At 39.0% G+C, this 23864-nt stretch overlaps 1 protein-coding gene across 1 annotated transcript; it reads left to right on the top strand.

The window, feature by feature from the left end:
- The first annotated feature begins 871 nt into the window (after window positions 1–871).
- LOC121878200 lies at window positions 872–18947 on the top strand. Its single transcript, XM_042384269.1, has 3 exons — window positions 872–1031; window positions 18293–18456; window positions 18650–18947. Exons 1-3 carry the CDS (start codon window positions 894–896, stop codon window positions 18930–18932), a joined length of 585 nt encoding a protein of 194 aa, XP_042240203.1. The 5' UTR covers window positions 872–893; the 3' UTR covers window positions 18933–18947.
- The last annotated feature ends 4917 nt before the right edge of the window (window positions 18948–23864 follow it).

Below are 23864 nucleotides of genomic sequence, written 5' to 3'. Positions count from 1 at the left end.
AGTATCAGAGGGTTAAATACGATGGCCACCTTCAATGGCATCATTTCTGTTCACTAACTGGATGTTATTCACCAGAAATTTCAGCTGAAATTAAAGGATTAAATATTGTATTGGGGACAATAGTTGACCCCTTGTTTTGGGGGAAGTTTTTTAAGCTTCGAAACTTGACTTGTAAGCCAACACACAGTGTTATTACAGAGATCTAATTTTATTTTGAGGCATAGTTATTTTTTGCCAGAATTTACACCCATAGTACTTGCCATAAGATTATTTTATTGCACTAATGTACTGTACTGTACTAGGTGTCTTCTGAGAGGTCTATTACATTGGGTTTTCTGTTGAGTTTCTTGAGTAGAAAAACTACTAGCATGCCACTGACTTACCAGGCCTCTCATGGCACCACTAACTCCTTGTACAGGGGGTCCCCAGCTTACGAATACCTGCTGATACGAACGGGGTTAAATTTCAAATTTACAATATTTTATTTACCTGATGACTTATTTTTTACTTTTATTTACTGTATTTGGTCATTCTATTTCTTCTTTGGCCTTAAATTAAGTGATTTTAGATGTATATAATTACTTAGGCTATTATATACCTGTAGTGGGATTTTAAACATTGTTCTGTAAGTACGGTATACACATGGCATGTGTTCTGACTTACTTACAACTCTGACTTAAGAAAGTCCTCAGGAACGGAACCCATTCGTAACCCGGGGACCCCCTGTATACACACCAGTGTGTTGGACTTTCGAGGAATGTATTATTATTATCTTCTGTTTTATTAATTTTTACCCATATTCCAAAAATGTTGTTACCATCTCAAAAATATTTTACTAATACCCTATATAGCTTTTAAGACTTAAAATTATCCAGATTTCTCTGTTATTTCAGATGAGTGATTCAATGTTACAAGCTGGACATGATGCTGAATGCTTCACCTTAGCAATGTCATTTCCAGTCAGTTTGAGCCTGCGAGTGCATTGGGTCTGGACACATCTCTTGCAGGCTTTCCCACAGTTCCCAACAAAGGTGTGAATCCATGGCAGTGTTCCTCTGTGTGTGTGTGTGTGTGTGTGTGTGTGTGTGTGTGTGTGTGTGTGTGTGTGTGTGTGTGTGTGTGTGTGTGTGTGTGTGTGTGTGTGTGTGTGTGTGTGTGTGTGTGTGTGTGTGTGTGTGTGTGTGTGTGTGTGTGTGTGCGTGCGTGCGTGCGTGCGTGCGTGCGTGCGTCGCGTGCGTGCGTGCGTGCGTGCGTGCGTCGCGTGCGTGCGTGTGTGTGTGTGTGTGTGTGTGTGTGTGTGTGTCATAAGGGGGTATTACAGTAAACCTCAACAATCCACATATGTATAGTACTAACTACTCATTTAAAGAAGGTGGCACTTGTGATGGACCAACTTGTGAGCAAATCCTGATTGTGGCCAGTCATACATGTTGAGGCTACTCCCAATGAGCTTCTGTGCTTTAGACACAGTGTTCGTCCAGCTGTATTAGTTCATCATTTGACTGTGGTGCACAGTGAGAGAGGATAGCAGCTAGGAAGACATGAAAAATACCTGGGATTTGGTTGTGTGCCTAGAAAAAGTTCATTCTTAGAATGATTGTTAAGAAGTGAGTAGGAAAATTATCAACACTGATGAAACTTTTTAAGATTTAGGCTACAGAATACAAGGTATAGATATATATATACAGTACTCATAGAGAGATGTGATTTTTCCGTTATTTCTGGTTTTCCGTTTTTTCCCATTGTTTTAGGCAACCCTTGTGAATTGTATAGATCCGTTGAGAATTTTATTTATTTATTTTTTTATTTATTTTTATTTTTTATTTTTTTTGGGGTGGGGGGTGACCATGACAAGAGAAATGTGTGACAATAAATGACCTTCTACGGTTGATGGGTCTGCTGTGTGAGGACGATGAACCAGCATACTCAGTATAGTGGCTGCACTCTACATGTTTATGCATTACATCATATACAGTAAGTGTTTGATTAACGTTGCTTTGTTATAACATCACTTCTCTTTAGATACCCATGATTCCAACAACATCCCGACCGATTCGTTACAACGTCGTCACGGACTACTTTGTAAGGCGCATCACTCTCTCTCATCTTGGCTTGGTATGCTCTCTCGCGGAGCGTCACAGCATCCCTAGTCTTTGTTAGGCTTCCACAGCGAAGTGCGTGCTTAAGTGTTTTTGCTCTTAATACTGTACTGTAACAATTCAAAATGGCTTCCAAGTGGCCATCAAGTGCTAATGATGCTAGTGTTTTGAAGAAGCAACGCAAGACCATAGCCTTGCTACGAAAATGGAGGTTTTGAACCTCCTGGTCTCAGCGACTCACCACCCTCCTCCTCTCCATTACCCACCACGCACTCGCTGCACCTCTGCCCTCAATGAGTACAATGCAAAATGATTAGTTTATTTATTTTTTGTATGTATATTATATATTTTCTATAAAAATTCCATTGAATTTATGTATATGTAATGTATTTTATGGGGCAAAGGAAGGCTGGGAAACATAACTAGCATCTTTTATCTATTTCTTATGGGGAAAATTGATTCCTTTAATGTTGTGTTTTGCAAGAACGTAACCACGACGTGAAACGAGGACTTATTGTACTTCATTGACTTGTTTTTCATTCCATTCTTTGATTCTTTCGTATTTCATTGACCAAAGATGAATGACATCATACAACACCATTATTGGAACCAATTATAATATGCCTGCCACTGGCCGGGGAGGGGCTAAGCATTTTTCAATATAACTGAGTTTCTACAACATTTTACACTTTCTGATCAAAACAATTTATTCTATAACCCATGCCATATTTCATAGTTGTTTAAGCAACTCAGTAGGGCGTGATTGTGTCCACCCCCTAGGAGGTCAGGGCTGTAGGGCTTGCGTGTGTGTCCCCCAGGAGGTCAGGGCTGTAGGGCATATGTGTCTCTCCCAGGGGGTCAGGGCTATAGGGCATATGTGTGTGTCTGCCAGAAGGTCAGGGCTGTAGGGCATGTTTATGTTGTCCAGAAGGTCATGGCTGTAGGGCATGTGTGTGTGTCCCCCAGAAGGTCAGGTCTGTAGGGCATGCGTGTGTGTCCCCCAGGAGGTCAGGCCTGTAGGCTTTGGTGTCTCCCCAGGAGGTCAGGGCTGTAGGGCTTGTGTGTGTTCCCCAGGAGGTCAGGGCTGTAGGGCATATGTCTGTCTCAGGGGTCAGCAGGGCATATGTGTGTGTCTGCCAGAAGGTCAGGGCTGTAGGGCATGTTTATGTTGTCCAGGTCAAGGTTGTAGAGCATGCGTGTGTCCCCCAGAGGTCAGGTCTGTAGGGCGGGGTGTCCCCAGGAGGTCAGGCCTGTAGGGCTGGTGTGTCCCAGGAGGTCAGGGCTGTAGGGCTTGTGTGTGTCCCAGGAGGTCAGGCTGTAGGGCATATGTGTCCTCCCAGGGGGTCAGGGCTATAGGGCATAGTGTGTGTCTGCCAGAAGGTCAGGGCTGTAGGGGTTTATGTTGTCCAGAAGGTCATGGCTGTAGGGCATGTGTGTGTGTCCCCGAAGGTCAGGTCTGTAGGGCATGCGTGTGTGTCCCCAGGAGTCAGGCCTGTAGGGCTTGGCGGTGTCTCCCCAGGAGGTCAGGGCTGTAGGGTCTGGGGTGTGTCCCCAGGAGGTCAGGGCTGTAGGGCATATGTCTGTCCCCAGGGGGTCAGGGCTAGGGCATATGTGTGTGTCTGCCAGAAGGTCAGGGCTGTAGGGCATGTTTATGTTGTCCAGAAGGTCATGGCTGTAGAGCATGTGTGTGTGTCCCCAGAAGGTCAGGTCTGTAGGGCTTATGCGTGTGTCTCAGGAGGTCAGGGCTGTAGGGCTTGTGTGTGTCCCCAGGAGGTCAGGTGTGTCCCAGGGTCGGCAGGGCATTGTGTGTCTGCAGAAGGTAGGCTGTGGGCTGTTGTTGTGGGTTGGGATGTGTGTGTGTCCCAGAAGGTCAGGTCTGTAGGGCTTGTGTGTGTGTCCCCAGGAGGTCAGGGCTGTAGGGCATATGTCTGTTCCCAGGGGTCAGGGCTATAGGGCATATGTGTGTGTTCTGCCGAAGGTCAGGGCTGTAGGGCATGTTTATGTTGTCCAGAAGGTCATGGCTGTAGAGCATGCTTGTGTCCCCCCAGAAGGTCAGGCTCTGGGGCGCGTGGTGTCCCCAGGAGGTCAGGCCTGTAGGGCTTGGCGTGGTGTCCCCAGGAGGTCAGGGCTGTAGGGCTGTGTGTGTGTCCCCAGGAGGTCAGGGGCTGTAGGCATATGTCTGTCTCCCCAGGGGTCAGGGCTATAGGGCATGTGTGTGTCTGCCAGAAGGTCAGGGCTGTAGGGCATGTTATGTTGTCCAGAAGGTCTGGCTGTAGAGCATGCGTGCTCCCCCAGGGGGTCAGGGCTGTAGGGCATGTTTGTGTCCCCAGGAGGTCAGGGCTGTAGGGCATGTTTGTGTCCCCCAGGATGTCAGGGCTGTAGGACATGTGTGTATGTGTCCCCCAGGGGGTCAGGGCTGTAGGGCATGTGTGTGTGTGTCCCCCAAGAGGTCAGGGCTGGGGCATGTGTGTGTTCCCAGCAGGTCCAGGTATGTAGGGGCATGTGTGTGTGGCCCCAGAGTCCAGGGCTCTAGGGCATGTTTGTGTTCCCCAGCAAGTCATGGCGCTGTAGGGCATGTTTGTGTCCTCCAGGGCTATGGGGCATGTGTGTGTGTCCTCAGGGCTGCCGGGCATGTGTGTGTGTCCTCCAGGAGGTTCTGGTTGTAGGGGTCAGGGTTGTAGGGCTTGTGTGCATGTCCCCTAGGGAGTCAGGGCTGTAGGGCATGTGTGTGTGTGCTCAGGGTCAGGGTTGTAGGGCATGTGTGTGCCCCAGGGTCAGGGAGGGCTTGTGTGTGTGTCCTCCAGGGGGTCAGGGATGTAGGGCTTGTGTGTGTGTCCCCCAGGAGGTCAGGGCTGTAGGGCATGTGTGTGAGTGTGTCTCCCAGGGGGTCAGGGCTGTAGGGCATGTGTGTGTCCCCCAGGGGGTAGAGCATGTGTGTGTCCCCCAGGGGGTGAGAGCATGTGTGTGTGTCCCCCAGGGGGTGAGAGCATGTGTGTGTCCTCCAGGAGGGGAACCCTATGATGTGTAGGAACATAAAACTCTCCAGCAGTAGATATTGAAGCTTGTTAAAGCAGAAGAGGTTGCAGCAGGAAGAAAATAAGATAATTTTTTTGTTAAAGAAACTGTTAGAATCAAAGAAAACAAAGTGTGAGGAAAGTGCTAAAAAATCAAGGAAAAGCAGAGAGGCCTTCCAGCAACAAAAACAGAAGCTTTTACTCTCCCTGAAAAAACTAGCTGATGCAATTAAAACTAGGAATAAAACAAAATCAAATGACTGAATATTACATGGGAAAGAAAACTAAATATTTTGTTTGTATATATCATGGAACATGCTTATTTTTCCTAATTTAGTACTTCAGTCATATGCTATTGAAACCCCAGTTGCATAAGTGTTAAATTTTGAATTCTCGCACAATTCAGTGCTAAGAAAGCTTACCTTTTTGTTTTATCTTCTCTCAGTAATGGTGCACATTTAAAAATATTAAACAAGCTCAAGTTTTGTAACAACTTAAATTTGTAAAGGAATTATTAAGACTATTTGCATGAAAAATATTGTTACAATGAACATTTATGTTTGATTTGGGGTGCTGTGCATTTTAATTATTAGGTGCGCACGAAATGAGTAACGATGTGAGAATTAAGTTAAAGGTGGTAAAAACCTCCCAGTAGGTGTTTCCCCGGGACCCCCAACTAAATTTTTTTTCCCAAGACCCAATCACATTCCTCATAGATTCGCTACTGTTTTCATTAATGAATATCACTACAGATATTTGCAGTTTTTACTTTTTTTTATAGTAGTGCTAGGAATGTAATTACATACAGTAGACTCGCAACTTGCATGTATTTTTCTTATGTGGTTTCAACTATAAGCGGATTACCCCGGGGGTTAGGTTGCAATTTCAAACTAAAAAATTTAAAAAATTTTATGTCTAGTGCAAACTATAGCATGTTTATATTCAAATTAATCACTATCTTATAAGAATCCCAGCAATGTAAATTATATTCTCCCAGGTCAGTTCAATTACATTTTATAAGCAAAAAACAAAAACTCACTTTTTAAAGGACATAAATAAATAAATAAATAAATAAATAAATAAATAAATAAATAAATAAATAAATACTTCACTAGACCTGCCAGTACCAGCTGTCAAGTGCATCACCTCCCTCCCCTCCCCTCCCTCTTTCCCTAACTTCCCAGCCAGGGTTTGGTGGTTTTGGGCTTAAAGTTTTTATCTTATATAATATCACAGACTAAATTTAGGAGAATATAATTTGCATTGATAGAATTCGTGCAAGACAGCAAATAATTTGAATACAGTGGTCCCTCGGTTAACAAACACAATTCGTTCCACAGAGTCGTTCGTTAACCGAATCCATTATTTCAATGGGATATTGGGTAATTGGTTCCAGCTCACAGAAAAGTACATACAAAGTAAAGCCAAAAATGCATAAAATCAGAAACACTCCTAAAATTCCCCTAAATCGCCCTTAAATCACTATATATACTGTATATATATACAGGTTGTACCTCTCTAGTCCGGCAACCTCGGGACCTGACCGGTGCCGGACCATGGAAATTGCCGGACCATGGAAATTCACCCTTTTCCTGGATAGATAGTGACTTGTGCTTATGCCTGGAAGCACTAGCACCACTTTCTCTGCGTCATGGTCTCTTTGAAGACATATTGAAGGGTTAAATGTCGTATAGTAGCTTCTCAAATTTCGCGAGTTTTTAATTCTTAACGTATTTTATTGGAACACACAAAAAAATAAATAAATACAAATTTTGACGGCGGAAACTTGAATTTCGACGGGTTTGAACGGCCCGCCAACGTGCAGACGACGTGCATAATCGTGTAAACAGCGTCATTTCTCTTATGTACAAAAGATTCATTGTTGTTTATTACTGAATTTCTTTTTTATTGAATTAATGTTTATGTGTGCAAAATGAGCAATTATATGTAGAATATTAAAACACACGAGGAAATGACACAGCATTGTTTTCGTTGATTACAAAACCAGCGTTCAGATATCTAGACGGTCCGTCCCTCGTGACGATCTTCAGGAGTGAAGTGCTTCCCCATCTGGAGTACTGTCACCCCATCTGGTCCCCGAGATATGCTAGGGACTGTCAGTTGGTTGAAAATGTTCAAAGGAGGGCCACCAAACTGGTGCCTGCACTTCGGCACCTCAGCTACCCTGAGAGATTGGAGCGCCTGAACTTGCCTAGCTTATACTACAGACGGGCAAGGGGGGACCTAGTTGAGGTGTATAAGCATCTCAGGGGGCACTACTCAGTTGAGTGTCCTTACTTGGAGCTGGCGGACGCTCGCCCCACAAGGGGTCACAGCTCAAGATTGAAGAAGCCGCAAGTCCAGAAAACCGTGAGGGCAAACTTTTTCGGAGTGAGGGTTGTAAACTCTTGGAACAATCTACCAGAGAGTGTTGTGACGGCACCGAGTGTGAGCTCTTTCAAGAGAAGACTTGACCAACACTGGAGCGGGTTCAGGTACATTCAGGAGCCGGTGCATGCCCAGTATTTGCCAACAGTGCGTGACAGAGACGTGACCGATCGCCCGGGCGGCTAGCGAGCCGATCTTTTGGTGAAGAATATAAATGAAAAGAGACGTGACCGATCGCCCAAGCGGCTAACAAGCCGATCAGTGGCGAAGAGGATAAAAGTAAAAAAAAAGTGACTGACTGGTTCTACATATAACACTGAAGAAAATAAGACCTTGGTTGTAGCTGTAGTAAAATTAATATGGTTGTTTTAAGTAATGTTATTTAATGTTAATAAATGGAACAATAGAAGTAGCTAACGATAATGGTAAAGAAAAAGAGAGATCGCATATGTAAGTGCGCATGCGCACACGTGAAAATATATCGTCATTACTTTACATAAGAATATGAAAGCAACACTTATTTACTGTTCATATATATTTTAATTATTGTTTCTGAATTTGTTTTTATTGAATCAATGTACGTGTGTGCAAAATTAACAATACAATTTATTAATAATACGTGGAATATTAGATGGAGATGAGACGGCTGCCGGCATTGTTTATGTTAAAGCTTACGAAACCAGTGACTGATTGGTTCTACATATAAAACTGAAGAAAATATGACCCTGAGTTTAGCTGTAGTAAAATTAATGTAAAAAATGAATATGGTTGCTTGAAGTACCTGTAATGTTATTTAATGTTAATAAATGGAACAATATAAGTAGCTAACCATTAATGGTAAAAAAAAAAGTGAGACTGCTCGTATGTAAGTGCGCACATGTGAAAATATATCGTCATTACTCTACATAAGAATATGAAAGCAACACTTATTTACTGCTCATATATATTGAAGGGTTAAATGTTGTACTCTGTATAGACAAGCAGAGAGAGAGAGAGAGCAGCCGAACTGCCGGATGTAAACAAACCTTAATTTCCCGCGGCTTTTTTTTTTTTTAAGGGGATTAGCCCACCCGGGCATAGGTCACTGACCCACATTAGGGCCTGAGGGGCAAAAATTTAATACTCCTGTAATAATAATAATAATTCAAAAAAAAAAAAAAAAAAAAAACCTGCCTATCTTCCTATTGGACAAACTACAATCGTTCCGGACCACAGAATGCCGGACTAGAGAAGTACAACCTGTATATACAGTGGGGTATGCTATAACAAATCTAATTGGTTCTAGAACCTTGTTCATTATAGCATTCGTTCGTAATAGGATTAATCCGTTCCAGGCCCCCAAATACAACCACTTAACACTGAAAAATATAATATAAAATCGTAAAAATTGTAAAAAAGTTCATAAATATGCATCTAAACCCCTGAAATAAAGAATATCATTAATACTTGTGATAAAAAAAACAATAAATTAGTAAAAAAAAAAAAACGTAGGAGTTTCATTCGTTATAGCATTCTCAATTTTATAGGTAAAACCGTTCGTTATAGGAATATTCGTAGTGGAATCCATTCGTTATAGCATACCCCACTATTTATATATACTGTATAGTAGTACCCCGATTTGTCAATTGAACCCACAGGGTACCACAGAAAGTGAAAACCGCGTAAAGTGAACAACAGAACATATGGGATTAATTCCAATAGAGATTGGCCCGACCCCCAAACTCCACTTTTTCCGACACAATACCTATGTTGTAGTGAAAATAACATCTAAATTTTATGATGGTATGCTCACACAATTAATATTTAAGAGAAATACAGTCGCCAGGTTTATGTCCATTCAAATAATGGACTCAAATCTCCCCCCCCCCCCTCTTCCCAGCTCACTAGCTCCTACCTCTCTGAGAAACGATTGGGTGAGAGCACTAGATTTTAACGTTTAGTAATAAATAATACCTCAGACTAAAGTTAGGATAATATAATTGACATTTCTGGATTCCTTGCAGGTCAGGGAATATGTTGAATGTAAACTTCACATATTTTGCACAAAAGATAAAATATTTACTTTGTGTAAACCAAATTATTACATTAGATCTAAAATTTGTATGTCTAATGCAAAATCCATGATGTTTATATTCAAAATGATCATCATATTGTAAGAATTCCAGCAATGTAAATTATATTCTGGTCGAGTAATTTGTATGAATTTTATGAGCTAAAACAAATATCTTCAGTTAATAAAAAAAAAAATATTCTTCATGACACTATCTGTCAATCAAAGTACCCCACCTTGCCTCCCCCTCTCCTCACACTCACGCCAGCTGGGTCGGTCGGTCCCAACCCTCCCCTCCCCCCACCTTCCCTCCTTACCAGAGAAATGTTGGGTGAAAAAAATAGATTTTAAGTTTTAGTAATAAATAATACCTCAGACTAAAGTTAGGATGATATAATTGACATTTCTGGATTCCTTGCAGGTCAGGGAATATTTTGAATGTAAACTTCATATATTTTGCACCAAAGATAAAATATTTGCTTTGTGTAAACCAAATTATTACATTAGATCTAAAATTTGTATGTCTAATGCAAAATCCATGATGTTTATATTCAAAATGATCATCATATTGTAAGAATTCCAGCAATGTAAATTACATTCTGGCCGGGTAATTTGTATGAATTTTATGAGCTAAAACATATATCTTCAGTAAATAAACAAGAAATATTCTTCAAGGACACTATCTGTCAATCAAAATACTCCGCCCTATCTGGGTCGGTCCCTCCCTCCCTACTCCCCACCCCCACCTTCCCTTCCTTCCAGAGAAGCTGTGGGAGAAAATAGTATATTTACATTTTTAGTAATAAATAATAACTCAGACTTAAGTTAGGAGAATATAATTGACATTTCTGGATTCCTTGCAGGTCAGGGAATATTTTGAATGTAAACTTCATATATTCTGCACAAAGGATAAAATATTTGCTTTGTGTAAACCAAATTATTACATTAGATCTAAAATTTGTATGTCTTAATGCAAAATCCATGATGTTTATATTCAAAATGATCATCATATTGTAAGAATTCCAGCTATGTAAATTATATTCTGGCTGGGTAATTTGTATGAAGTTTATGAACTAAATAAAAAAAAATAAAAAATAAATTATACTTCACTGCGTATATGGAGTAGATGCACCGCAGAAAGTGAAAGTCCGGTTCTGGCAAGGTACCGTAAATGAGAAATCGCGGAAAGTGAAATCGTGTAAAGCGGGGTAATACAGTGGTCCCTCGGTTAACGAGCACAATCCGTTCCAGCAGGTTGCTCGTTAACCGAAAAACTCGTTAACCGAAACCATTGTTTCAATGGGTTTTTGGGTAATTGGTTCCAGCTCACCGAAAATTGCCTGAATTCAACAAAAAAGGTAGAAAAGTACACTTACTTTGAGGTGTGTATGTAGAAGGCTCCTGGATGATGATGATGATGGGAATTATAATGGGGGTGGAGGAAAAGGAAGAAGAGAAGGCATTGGGGTGGAAGAGAAGTCACCCCATGGCACCATTTCACCCATAAAATTTTAGTTCTCTTGGTGTATTTCAAGATTATTTTCTTTAAATCAACACTGCACTGCATTATATATTGTCAATATGTAAAATATATTTCAAAATGACCAATAATTTGCTTGGAAACACAGAAAAAAAGCGTTTAGTTGAAGAGAGTCTCAAGCAAGATGTTACCTCCGCTGAAAACAGAGAGAGACTAACGCCTGTCTGGTGTGTTAACAGGCTGGATGGCACGCCAGAAACTAGTTTCTTTACCTTCAATTATGTTCAATAATTCTTAAAATGACTAAAAAAGTTAATATTAAACTTTTAAAATTATTGAATAGTATAACTTCTTGATATTTACTAAAATAGTTAGGAATTTAAGCCCTAAAACCGATTACTGTATTGGCGGACTAATACTATAGCTGGTGGACCGCCAAATGCAAGCGAAAACATGTTGAAGCCGGCTCTTAAAAGACTCGTTAATCGAGGGATTGCTCATTAACTGAAGTTAAGAATCTTATGGAAGGTAAATCATTAACCGAAATCTCGTTTACCGAGGCGCTTGGTTGACAATCCCTTATCTGAAATCCTTGGGGCCAGAGGCATTTCGAATTTCGGAATTTTTCGGTTTTCAGAACGTTTTTTTTTTTAATAGGTGTATTAGCCCACCCGGACATAGATCACTGACCCACATCAGGGCCTGGGGTGGCGAAGATATAATAAAATGTATAATAATAATAATAATAATAATAATAATAATAATAATAATAATAATAATAATAATAATAATAATAATAATAATAATAATTCATAGGTCTAGGTCGTGTTTCTCACTTTTGATCTTTTTTTCATTCTTGTATTTCTTTATTATTATTATTATTATTATTTTATTATTACAGTAATATTGTTATTATTATTATTTTATTATCATCATTATTATTATTGTTATTATTATTTTATTTTGGTGTATTTTTGTTAAAAATTTTATTTACTATGAATAATTATTATAATTATTATTACTATTACATTTTCGCCCCCAGGCCCTGATGTGGGTCAGTGATCTATGCCCGGGTGGACTAACTCCTGTTAAAAAAAAAAAAAAAAAAATGCCCCACAAAAAAAAAAAACACACACACACATACAGTCAACCCTCACTTTACGCGGTCCCACATTCCGCGTTTCCACGGTGCCCTGCCAGAACCCAGGATGCTCACATTCCGCGGTGGGTGTACCCCTTTACACGGTGAAGTATAATTTTTTTATTTAGCTCATAAAATTCATACAAATTATCCGGCCAGAATATAATTTACATTGCTGGAATTCTTACAATTTGATGATCATTTTGAATATAAACATCATAGATTTTGCATTAGACATACAAATTTTAGATATAATGTTTACTCTTGAGTAAATATGTTATCTTTTGTGCAAAATATATGATATTTATATTCAAAATATTCCTGGTCTTACAAGGAATCCAGCAATGTCAATTATATTATCCTAACTTTAGTCTGATTTATTATTTATTACTAAAAAGGTAAACAGTCTGGTATTCCCACACATTTATCTAGTAGGGACGGTTGGTGGGGGGTGGGGGGAGGGAGGGAGGGACCGGCGACCGACCATCTGTTACCGTGTGAAGAATATTTTTTTTTTTATTAACTGAAGATTTTTATTTTAGCTCATAAAATTCATACAAATTACCCGGCCAGAATATAATTTACATTGCTGGAATTCTTACAATTTGATGATCATTTTGAATATCAACATCATAGATTTTGCATTAGACATACAAATTTTAGATGTAATGTTTACTCTGAGTAAATATGTTATCTTTTGTGAAAAATATATGACATTTATATTCAAAATATTCCTGGTCTTACAAGAAATCCAGCAATGTCAATTATATTATCCTAAATTTAGTTTGAGGTATTATTTATTACTATACCTGGTTTTCCCCCCAAAATTTCTCAGAGGGAATAGCCAGCAGTGTAGTGTGAGAAGAGGGGGAGGGAGTTGAGTCCATTATTTGAATGGACATTAACTTGGCGACTGTATTTCTCTGTTTCTCTTAAGTATTAATTGTGTGCATGTACCATCATAAAATTTAGATGTTATTTTTACTAGAACATAGGTATTGTGTTGGAAAAAGTGGAGTTTGGGGGTCAGCTGGTCTCTATTTCATTTAATCCCATATATTATGTTATTCACTTTACGCGTTTCTCACTCTCCGCGGTACCCTGTGGGATACATTAACCGCGTAAAGTGAGGGTTGACTGTACAGTTAACCCTCACTTTACGCGGTTAATGTAACCCGGAGGGTCCCGCGTAAAGTGAATAACATAACATATGGGATTAATTGAAATGGAGTCCGGGCCGATCCCCAAACTCCACTTTTTGACGACACACAACTATGTTGTAGTAAAAATATTATCTTAACTTTATGATGGTATGCACACACAATTAATAATTAAGAGAAATATCAATAATATTAGGTTTTTTAACACTTACATTAGTAGAAAAAATGGCTGGGCACACGGGGATGGGCGGTTGGTTCCGAGGCAGAGGGCAGATTATTGGCCCTCACCTGTGTCACTTGTATCAATTGTATCACTATCCACCACAGAGGCTTGCAGGGCCTCTTTGTCAAACTCCCCAAAGTCCATATAAGTCCATATCCTCACCATAATTATCACTATCACTGACTTGGGCCGGCTGTGGTGGGTGGCGGGTGAAGAACTGGTAATGTTTTGATGACTGGGCGACCTTGTGCGCACCATGTTCGCGCAGCTTACACAACATGGCGGATGGCGGGAGGTTTGGATCCAAAAATGGCGCGGCTCGCCAGCCGCTCTCCGCGTAAAGGGGTACACGCACCGCGTGTTTTCCATAAGGAAAAAGAAAACACGAAGTTCCCAAGCGCTTTCGTGTAATTCACACCTTCAGGGGTGAGTACAGACTAAAATAGAAGCGCAGAACAAGTTATATATATATATACAGAGGAGGGTGAGAACAAGTCCACAGAGGTCAAGCATATGTAATGACCCTACTAATCTCTACAAAAGCTCCGCAGTGGTTGGTAGTCAGGTCAGAGGGAAAACTGACCCAACCTTCTCACCTGGTTACAAATCTTCTTAATTACAAAATTGTTCAATTTGTACATACCGTTACTCAAATTCATGTTAACGGATTTGGTATGTTTAATGAGACTAGATTCTATGATGTTCCTACTGTCAATTGAATTACAAGGTAATATTGAGGAGGCATTATCCCAGTCAATGCAATGTTTATTATCCCTCAAATGAACGAACAGAGCATTGGATTCCTGGCCTGTCCTAACACTGTATTTATGTTGTTTAAGTCTAGTTACAAGATCTTTACCTGTTTGGCCTAAGTAAAACATATTACATTCCTTGCAAGGGACTTTATAAATGCAGCCATTTGTATTATTGGGGGAGTTCTTGATTAACATTTGTTTAACCGTGCATGAGTTTTTAAATGCCACATTGACGTTCCAGGTTTTTAGTTGTAAAGGAATTTGAGAGAAATTTTTGTGAAATGGTAATACTAAGAGATTCTTATGGTTATGGGTGGGCTTGGGATCAGTTCTATAAAAAGATTTCTTAGTAATGTTCTGGCATTTGTCTATGAAAGATCTAGGGTATTTAAGGTTTGAGCCAATATTATAGATATATTTATATTCCTCATCAATGAATTCCGGGCTGCAAATTCTCAAAGCACGTAAAAACGTTGTTGAAAATACTGACTGTTTGACTTTATTGTGGTGGGCAGAATAATAATGAATGTATGAACATACATTAGTAGGTTTTCTATAAATACTGAACTTAAAAGTGTTACCTATTCTGTGGATCAGACAGTCTAGGAAAGGCAATTTACAGTCATGCTCTAATTCCACAGTGAATTTGATCGAGGGAGCTAAGTTATTAAGTTGTGGCAGGAAAGCTTTTAGGTCCTCATTACATGGCCAGAGGCATAATACATCATCTACATATCTAAACCAGACTGCTGAAGGTGGTAAGATATTACTTAATAGTTTCTTTTCAAAGAATTCCACATATAGGTTGCTTAATACAGGTGAGAGTGGATTACCCATTGCCATGCCAAATTTTTGAGCATAATATTCTCCATTGAATTCAAATTTACAATCCTTAATACATAGTTTGATGAGTTCGATGAGGTCATCTTTCGAGACAGGGAGAATATGGAACTGTTGAAAATTTTCGCTCTTTTTGTATGGGGGCATGGATATAGGGTTGACCAAAGGGGGGCCAGTGCCAAAAAGGTTAGGAACCACTGGTGTAACAAAATTAGAACTGATTTTACTGACTCCGGTATCAACATTTCTTATGTTTTTCTTATAAAAAATGAAATTCCCATCACTATATCATCGAAATATTTCGTCTAAGGATATCTTATTGGAAACGTCTCGTAGAGAAATTATTAAGGATTATAATGTTATCAAATTTATCTCTATCACAATTAGTCACACTTAAATGAGGTATGGGGGGAGGGGGGGGGGAGAGCTGACCACGCTACCCTCACCCTGTAAAAATGTTTGCTTCTGCCAGATTTTTAATTTTTAATTTTAAATATTTAACCAAACTTTTAGATAAACTATTCTGGATTATTATGGTAAAGAAATTAAGTTTCTAACTTAATTAGAACTGTATTTACGTATTCCAGTATTCCAGACTCAAGGAAAATATCTCCAGCGCCCAGAAATGTTCTGGGGAAGTGGGCTAGTGTGCGTCTTTGTTAGATGTCTAGTTTAGACACTCGGAAACTTTTTCCAATAACCGGAAAAGGTTCCGGGGATAAGGAATTTTTCTGGGTTTGAGAAATTCGTCTTGTTACCCGGAAGTGCTCTGCACCAATTGTTCCAGCTAACGGGGATATCACTGTACTATATCGATAAAAGCATACAGGAAAAGTGAAAAACTGGAGCACCTTAGCTTTTGTCTTTATTCAAGACATCTTCAAAGGCAACTGAATTTCCAGAGACTGTGAGAGGCTTATACAGTATACAAATGGTAAACTTAATAGCATCAGGTCAAGTCAATAAAACACACACACACACACACACACAGAGAACAGCCCAGTCCCAACCATTAACCAACCATTATAAAAATTATCAAATCATGATCAACTAGTGTATGTATTCACTCCCAGCCAATCTTACCTTATTGCAGTGTCACTTTGTTGAAATGCCCTGTAGTATAACCTTTTCCCCACTGAGTTATTATAAAAGTGAACGCAGGCCCTTCATGCCCGGTGAAAATTTGAACGCTCGTGCTTGGCTAGCGTACAGCGAATGAGGGTGCGCCAAGTCCTTAGACTTGCATCGTTTTCCATCGTAAATAAAGTGGTTAATTAATGCCTTCCTAAAGAACCCATCGACATGGGACCAGGTTTGTTCCACTCTACGAATTTTTTGCGATTTTTCCACCAAGTTTGATGAAAAACGATTGTGCCGTTTCGGCTGCCCAGAACAGACAGACAGAGCCACGGCAATTCCTATAGTACTGTATATTAGATATCATATTTGTATCACTTATGTTATCTGTCGATCAAGTGGCCCATTCCCAATTATGTAACTGTACATTTCAGCCTTCCGGCTGTCATGCTCTTTCAATAAACCGTTAATTATTATTATTATTATTATTATTATTATTATTATTATTATTATTATTATTATTATTAAAATGCATACAAATAAATAATAATGGGGAAATCCTCTCACAAATAATAAGAAACACGACAACAAAATGTAATGTAGAAAATTTGTGTCTACCCTCAAGTCAACTCCGTGCTTTGTAATTAAAGTTGAGTTGGTCGAGTTGCCATATGGCGCCAGCACAAGCTGGGTTGATACGTAGATAAAACTTACAGAATTTCTTTCATAGCCAGCTAGCCAACCCAAAATGAAGGATGTCAGTAATTGTGGTGTAATACTGTATACTTTTCACAATACAGGTCCACAATCCCTTATCCGTGATTCCGAAATCCAAAAAGCTCTGAAAACCGAAAGTCTTTTCGTGGAACATCACTCGTGTGCACGACATAACCAGAGTGACGCTGAACATGACCTGACGTGGCCGAAGCTAACCCACGCAGGTGTGAGGCGTCAGTTGTGTCTGCTGCTCTCTGATATTTTTTGTGATTTTGTGATTTTGAGTTTAATTTCACTGTGAAAATGTCAAAAAGAGCTTCAGTTATCCCCTATGGGTAACAGTGAGAAGAAGAAATGGAAACATCTCTCATTATCAATAGCACAGAAAGTGGAGTTATTAGAGAAGCATGATCGTGGTGTACCTGTGCGGCATCTTACTAAAGAATATGGTGTGAGAACTACCATCATACAGTGGGGTATGCTATAACGAATGGATTCTACTACGAATATTCTTATAACGAACGGTTTTACCTATAAAATTGAGAAAGCTATAACAAACGAAACTCCTACAACGAACATTATTTTTAATTTTTTATTTATTTATTTTTTTTTTTTTACAAATTTATTGTTTTTTATTACAAGTATTAATGATATTCTTTATTTCAGGGGTTTAGATGCATATTTATGCACTTTTTTACAATTTTTACAATTTTATATTATATTTTTCAGTGATAAGTGGTTGTATTTGGGGGCCTGAACGGATTAATCCTATAACGAACGAATGCTATAACGAACAAGGTTCTAGAACCAATTAGATTCGTTGTAGCATACCCCACTGTATATGACTTAGAGAAACAGAAAGACAAGTTGTTGAAGTTTTACTCCGACAGCGATAACCACAAACTAATGAAAAATAAGAAAACATTGCATAGGACAAAAAATGAAGATCTTGACTGTGTGCTGATTGAGTGGATTCGACAATGAAGAAGTGAACGTATATCACTGACTGGTTTGTTGGTCATGAAACAAACGTGACGTGACACATTTTAACTGCTCAGCATCATCATATCTTGGAATATTGTGAATTATTGCACATCACTTTAATAGTCTTGAAAATGCAGGAAAAGCATTCAGGTAGACATTGCACAGCAGTTAATGTTAAATCTTTTAGCATGCATAAAGCATCATAAATCCATCATATAACTGTTAACACCTGTATGTAAAGGATATAAAGGGGAAACAGCATGCATGTCTTAGTCTCTCAATCTGCTGCCTGGTAACTGACTGCACTAGAAAACAGGATTTGGGGATCACTGCTTCATTTCTATATTTTATAACTTGTTGGCAGGGACGTGATGATCATGTTGGCACCATCAAAGATGTCTGGAAGAATATAGTTGGCCCTCAAGTTGCAGCAGCAGTTGGGAAAGAATTTGTTCTTGGTCCATACCAGGATTTTATCCTTAGCGTCACATCTACGTATGTTAATGATTTACAAGACTGTAAGATAATGTAAGTACTTTACCTGTACTGGTATATGTATTATAAACTGAAAAAAATTAAGACTTTTTATGGTTACTTCTTGTTTTTTAATTAATAAAACTTGACTATCAAAAAATTAGTCACTAATAAATTCTTCTTTCCCATAAACTACAAGACTAAATTCTGTAATGAATGAATTGTTAATAAATTTGACATCATTCAGGGACCAACTATGTGGAGGTTTGTTTGCAGCACGTCAGAAACAACACAGAAAATATTCCAATGGTGTGTACTCCAAGCAGGCAGTAGATACAGCCATTAAGAAATTAAGTGACCAAGATTTCCTCAATGTCTGTCCAGATCTTCCTTCTATACCAGATGAAGTTGTCTCTTTTTCAAGTCTTCAGTGTCAACAGGCACCCTTATACATGGCTGGTAAGATATTCATGTTTCTTATCAATCAATGGAAAGGAAAAACTTTCAACATAACATTCAGTATTTCATAGGATATGCCTTAAAAAAGATTCCAGAAAGCTTCTTTATTTCTCTTTTCCATATATTATACTGTACTCTCTTGATCAAGTTATTGCCATCCATTTCTCTTTGTCCTACTGTGCCCCATGTGTGGTGCTCCATGGAGGAACTTATTTAACACTTGGGATCATCCGTTCCTATGTGGCGTTTTGATTTAATGTAAATAACAGTTTTGCTTCACGATCAGACACGCCACTGTGGTGTATAGTTAATTTTCTCTGAAAGTTCTTGTTTGAATCACTTCAAATTTTAACGCCACTTTCTTCATGCTACTCTTGTGCGTGGAACCAAGTTTTAAGGGTAAGTGGTATCCCATCTACATGTGGTGGACTATGCAGCCTCCAGACAAGCACACCAGTTATGCTTCTGTCTCAGTAAATGAGAAGTGTATATGTCCCAGGCATGATTTAAAAATGGCTATTGTGGCATTTGTGGCATAATCTCCAAGTATTTATTACTTACAACCTCGTTATTTATTCTTATGAAGTGATAAAGTGATGTGTATGGGAATATTTATAATGAAATACAGTAATACTATCTCCATTAGCCAAAATCCCTCAAACCCGGAGCGCTCCAAAAGCCGGAATTGAAATTTGCTCAGAATTTTTCCGGAAAATTCCCTGAATTCCAGGTTTGGGAACAAATTTCAAGGTTGAAAATCAGAAGCATTTTCTGAAGAAAAAAATCTTGAAAATCTGTCCATATTTTCATTTCTGGGTCTGGGAGCAAATATCAATTATGAAATAATGCACAATTACAGTATAGTCTGGATTTACGCGGTTTTTGTTTATGCGTTTGGTCCTTTACGCGGTGCCTTGCCAGAATGAAATGTTTTAATTACGCGGTAAATTTCATCATTTACGCGGCGAGCGGCTGGAGAGGTTCCAGACCGCCGCGCCATTTTTTTACTCACGCGGTCCATTCTTGACCATACGCGGGAAGCGGCGCGGTGAGTGGTGCGCATTAGGCCGCTCTTACGTTATCGCTGACGTCATATGACGTATTGGACTGTGATTGGGCCATGCATCCTTACCACCCACGCAATCCCTCCGCCGCTAGCTGTGATTGGTCTAATGTAACATGATGTGCCCTGCCACCAGAGGGTAGAAGTCGCTGACCTAGCCGGGCCTGTCTCATTGTTCTCAGTCCGCATATACAGTTCTCTCTTGTGCCCTATTCCCCTCACAATGGCTTCTGCTGGACCCCCACCACCCAAGAAAAACCTTGAATTACCTGGACCAAGCCATGATTGTGTGAAGGAAATCATCGAGTTGGGGGAGAAAATTAAGCTCATCCTTGACAACGACCCAGACAAGCATCGGTATGAAGTGTCTAATAACCTTCTGTCGAAAGTTATGGAGCCGTATATCCAGACCTATCTCGACAACATCAATGCTAGTTGTCAACGTAGTATTGAGGACTTCCTTGCCCGCAACCCACCACAACCACAGTCAGCCCAAGTCAATGATAGTGATAGTGAGGATATGGACTTTGAGGGGTTTGTCTGGGAGGCCCTGCAAACCTCTGCGAGTAGTGAAAGTGATTCACCGGAGGGCAACTAATCTGCCCTCTGCCTCAGAACCAGCCGCCATCCACGTGTGCCGACCCAGCTTTTCTACTAACGTACTGTATATCTCGGCCTATAAGGCATCGGGGTGCATAAGACGGCCCCCCCAAATTTCCATTTAAAAAGTAGCTTTTGAGCTCTATTCGCTGTATAAGACCAGTACCCCAAATGTGACACTTACCCACTGACTCAGTAGTCCTTTACCAACCATCCTTGGTTTTTTAAAATAAGGCCAATTCACTTCAAGTAATGTCATCAAATGTTACCCGCTGGTGTAGTGTAAACACTAGTGACGTCACTGAAGCGTCTGCTATTTACCAGGGTTGCCAACTCGGATTTTCAAATGTCGCTAGGCTGGTACCTAAAAGTTGCTAAATGTCGCTAAATCTTCCATGGAAAGTCGCTAGCTATTATTCCCCCCCTTCAGTAATTTGATGCAAATAATATTTTCATAATGCCGACTATAATGGACGGAGTATAAATAAAATGCATTATGTAAAAATATCATTTTTCAGATTTTCTGTGAAATGTGGCACAAGAATATTGCATATTATCCCAGAACACTTTGATCTTTTTAACCTGAGTTCACTGCCTGCCTTGCTGTCACTAAAACATACTTTACACACTTCACTTAAGTGTTCTACCACACGAATAGAACAATGTTCAGCTACAAACATGGCCAGAGTTCCCTCCACTTTTTTTGCTTCACCAAGTTTCTTGAATGGTAAAATTGTCTGTCTTTTTGCACTAAACGGCTCTTCTGCCTTCTTGTGTTTTTGCGTTTTTCAATGTCGCACAACTTAGCAGACAAAGTACACTTGCAAAATTTACAAAATCCTTTTTTATTATCTCCTGGCACCTCCAGAAGCCAATTTTTGTATCTGTCATCTCTGAGCCATTCCTTCCTAAATCGCTGCGAATACTGTGGCTTACCCATTTTCTATTGGGACTATGAAGGGTTCAAATTAATAAACAGCATGCAAACAAATGGAAATTTCCTTGATGGTTTTTGGCAAAGCGGGTGAACAGTGACGGGGCAACTGTATGGAGTCTATGGGTCACCCATGGTGGACGCGGATGAGAAGTTTGGAACCACGCAGGCTTGATAGAATTAATTCTATAAGATATTTTGCTAATATTCTTTAAAATTTAGCGTATTAATGAAATTCATATTGCATATCTGACAAATAGGTAAGTTACCCAGGTGCTACAAAGGCGAAGGTAATAGACAAATAAATGACGACACGGCAACATTAGCCATGGACCGGCTGACATCAAGTGATCAGGAAATAGACGTGTCCCTCCTTCTGTACCACGACCCGTTCAAATGTATTAAACTTTTCTTATTATTTATTGTCACTGTAACCCCGTTGCTATATATTATGGCTCGAAATTAGGAAAACTGAGTTTTCATGGACAGTCCAAAAGTATCCAGAAAGTCGCTAGATTTCTGTGGATATCTCTAGATTTGCGACAAGTCGCAAATCGCTCTAAAATGTCGCTAGAAAAAAACAAAAAGCTCTAGATCTAGCTACTAAGTCGCTAAGTTGGCAACTCTGCTATTTACCGGTAACTGGAACTAATGTCTGTGTCGAGTAAAATTTTTCCATTTACTTGAAATATATATATATATATATATATATATATATATATATATATATATATATATATATATATATATATATATATATATATATATATATATATATATATATATATATATATATATATATATATATATATATATATATATATATATATATACAGTTTTACCCCGCTTAACGCGCTTTCACTTAACGCGTTTTCGCATATACGCGGTGCCTTGCCAAAGCTGAACTTTCACTTAACGCGGCATTTTTCATCATATACGCGGTGAGTGTCCGGCTCGAGAGCTATTTTTAGATTCGCCCACCCGCCACCCTGCCTGACTGCCTGTTTTAGCTCATAAAATTCATACAAATTACCCAGCCAGAATATAATTTACATTGCTGGAATTCTTATAATTTGGTGATCATTTTGAATATAAACAACATATATTTTGCATTAAACATACAATTTTTAGATAAAAATTGTTCTCTAGGTAATTATGTTATCTTTTGTCCAAAATATATGACATTTATATTCAAAATATTCCTGGTCTTACAAGGAATCCAGCAATGTCAATTATATTATCCTAACTTTAGTTTGAGGTATTATTTATTAAAATTTAGTGGTTATCCCACACATCTCCTTGGGACGGTTGGTGGGGGGTGGGGGGGAGGGAGGGACCGACCGACCGACCATCTGTTACCCTGTGAAGAATTATTTTTTTTTTTATTAACTGAAGATATTTGTTTTAGCTCATAAAATTCATACAAATTACCCGGTCAGAATATAATTTACATTGCTGGAATTCTTATAATTTGGTGATCATTTTGAATATAAACAACATATATTTTGCATTAAACATACAATTTTTAGATAAAAATTGTTCTCTAGGTAATTATGTTATCTTTTGTCCAAAATATATGACATTTATATTCAAAATATTCCTGGTCTTACAAGGAATCCAGCAATGTCAATTATATTATCCTAACTTTAATCTGAGGTATTATTTAATACTAAATGTTAAAAACTCTTGAATGGAGGATTGGTGGGGGGTGGGGGGAGGGTTGGGACTGACCACGCGGTTGGAAGAGGGGGGGAAGGCAAGGTGGGGTACTTTGATTGACAGATAGTGTCGAAGAATATTTTTTTTTTTTATTAACTGAAGATATTTGTTTTAGCTCATAAAATTCATACAAATTATCCGGCCAGAATATAATTTACATTGCTGGAATTCTTACAATTTGCTGATCATTTTGAATATAAACAACATATATTTTGCATTAAACATACAATTTTTAGATAAAAATTGTTCTCTAGGTAATTATGTTATCTTTTGTGAAAAATATATGACATTTATATTCAAAATATTCCTGGTCTTACAAGGAATCCAGCAATGTTAATTATATTATCCTAACTTTAGTTTGAGGAATTATTTATTACTATACCTGGTTTTCCCCAAAAAATTTCTCAGAGGGAAGAGCCAGTGAGTGTAGTGTGAGAAGAGGGGGAGGGAGTTGAGTCCATTATTTGAATGGACATTAACTTGGCGACTGTATTTCTCTATTTCTCTTAAGTATTAATTGTGTGCATGTACCATCATAAAATTAAGATGTTATTTTTACTACAACATAGTTATTTGTCGTCAAAAAGTGGAGTTTGGGGGTCGGGCTGGGTTCTATTGGAATTAATCCCATATGTTCTGTTATTCACTTAACGCGGTTTTCACTTAAAGCGGGACCCTCTGGGTTCA

The sequence above is a fragment of the Homarus americanus genome, unplaced genomic scaffold (assembly GCF_018991925.1).
Source record: "Homarus americanus isolate GMGI-L3 unplaced genomic scaffold, GMGI_Hamer_2.0 scaffold45562, whole genome shotgun sequence".
In the NCBI taxonomy this organism is placed as follows: Eukaryota; Metazoa; Arthropoda; class Malacostraca; order Decapoda; family Nephropidae; genus Homarus; species Homarus americanus.
Note: the sequence above shows the minus strand (reverse complement) of the source record. Positions and strands in the feature narration are given on the sequence as shown.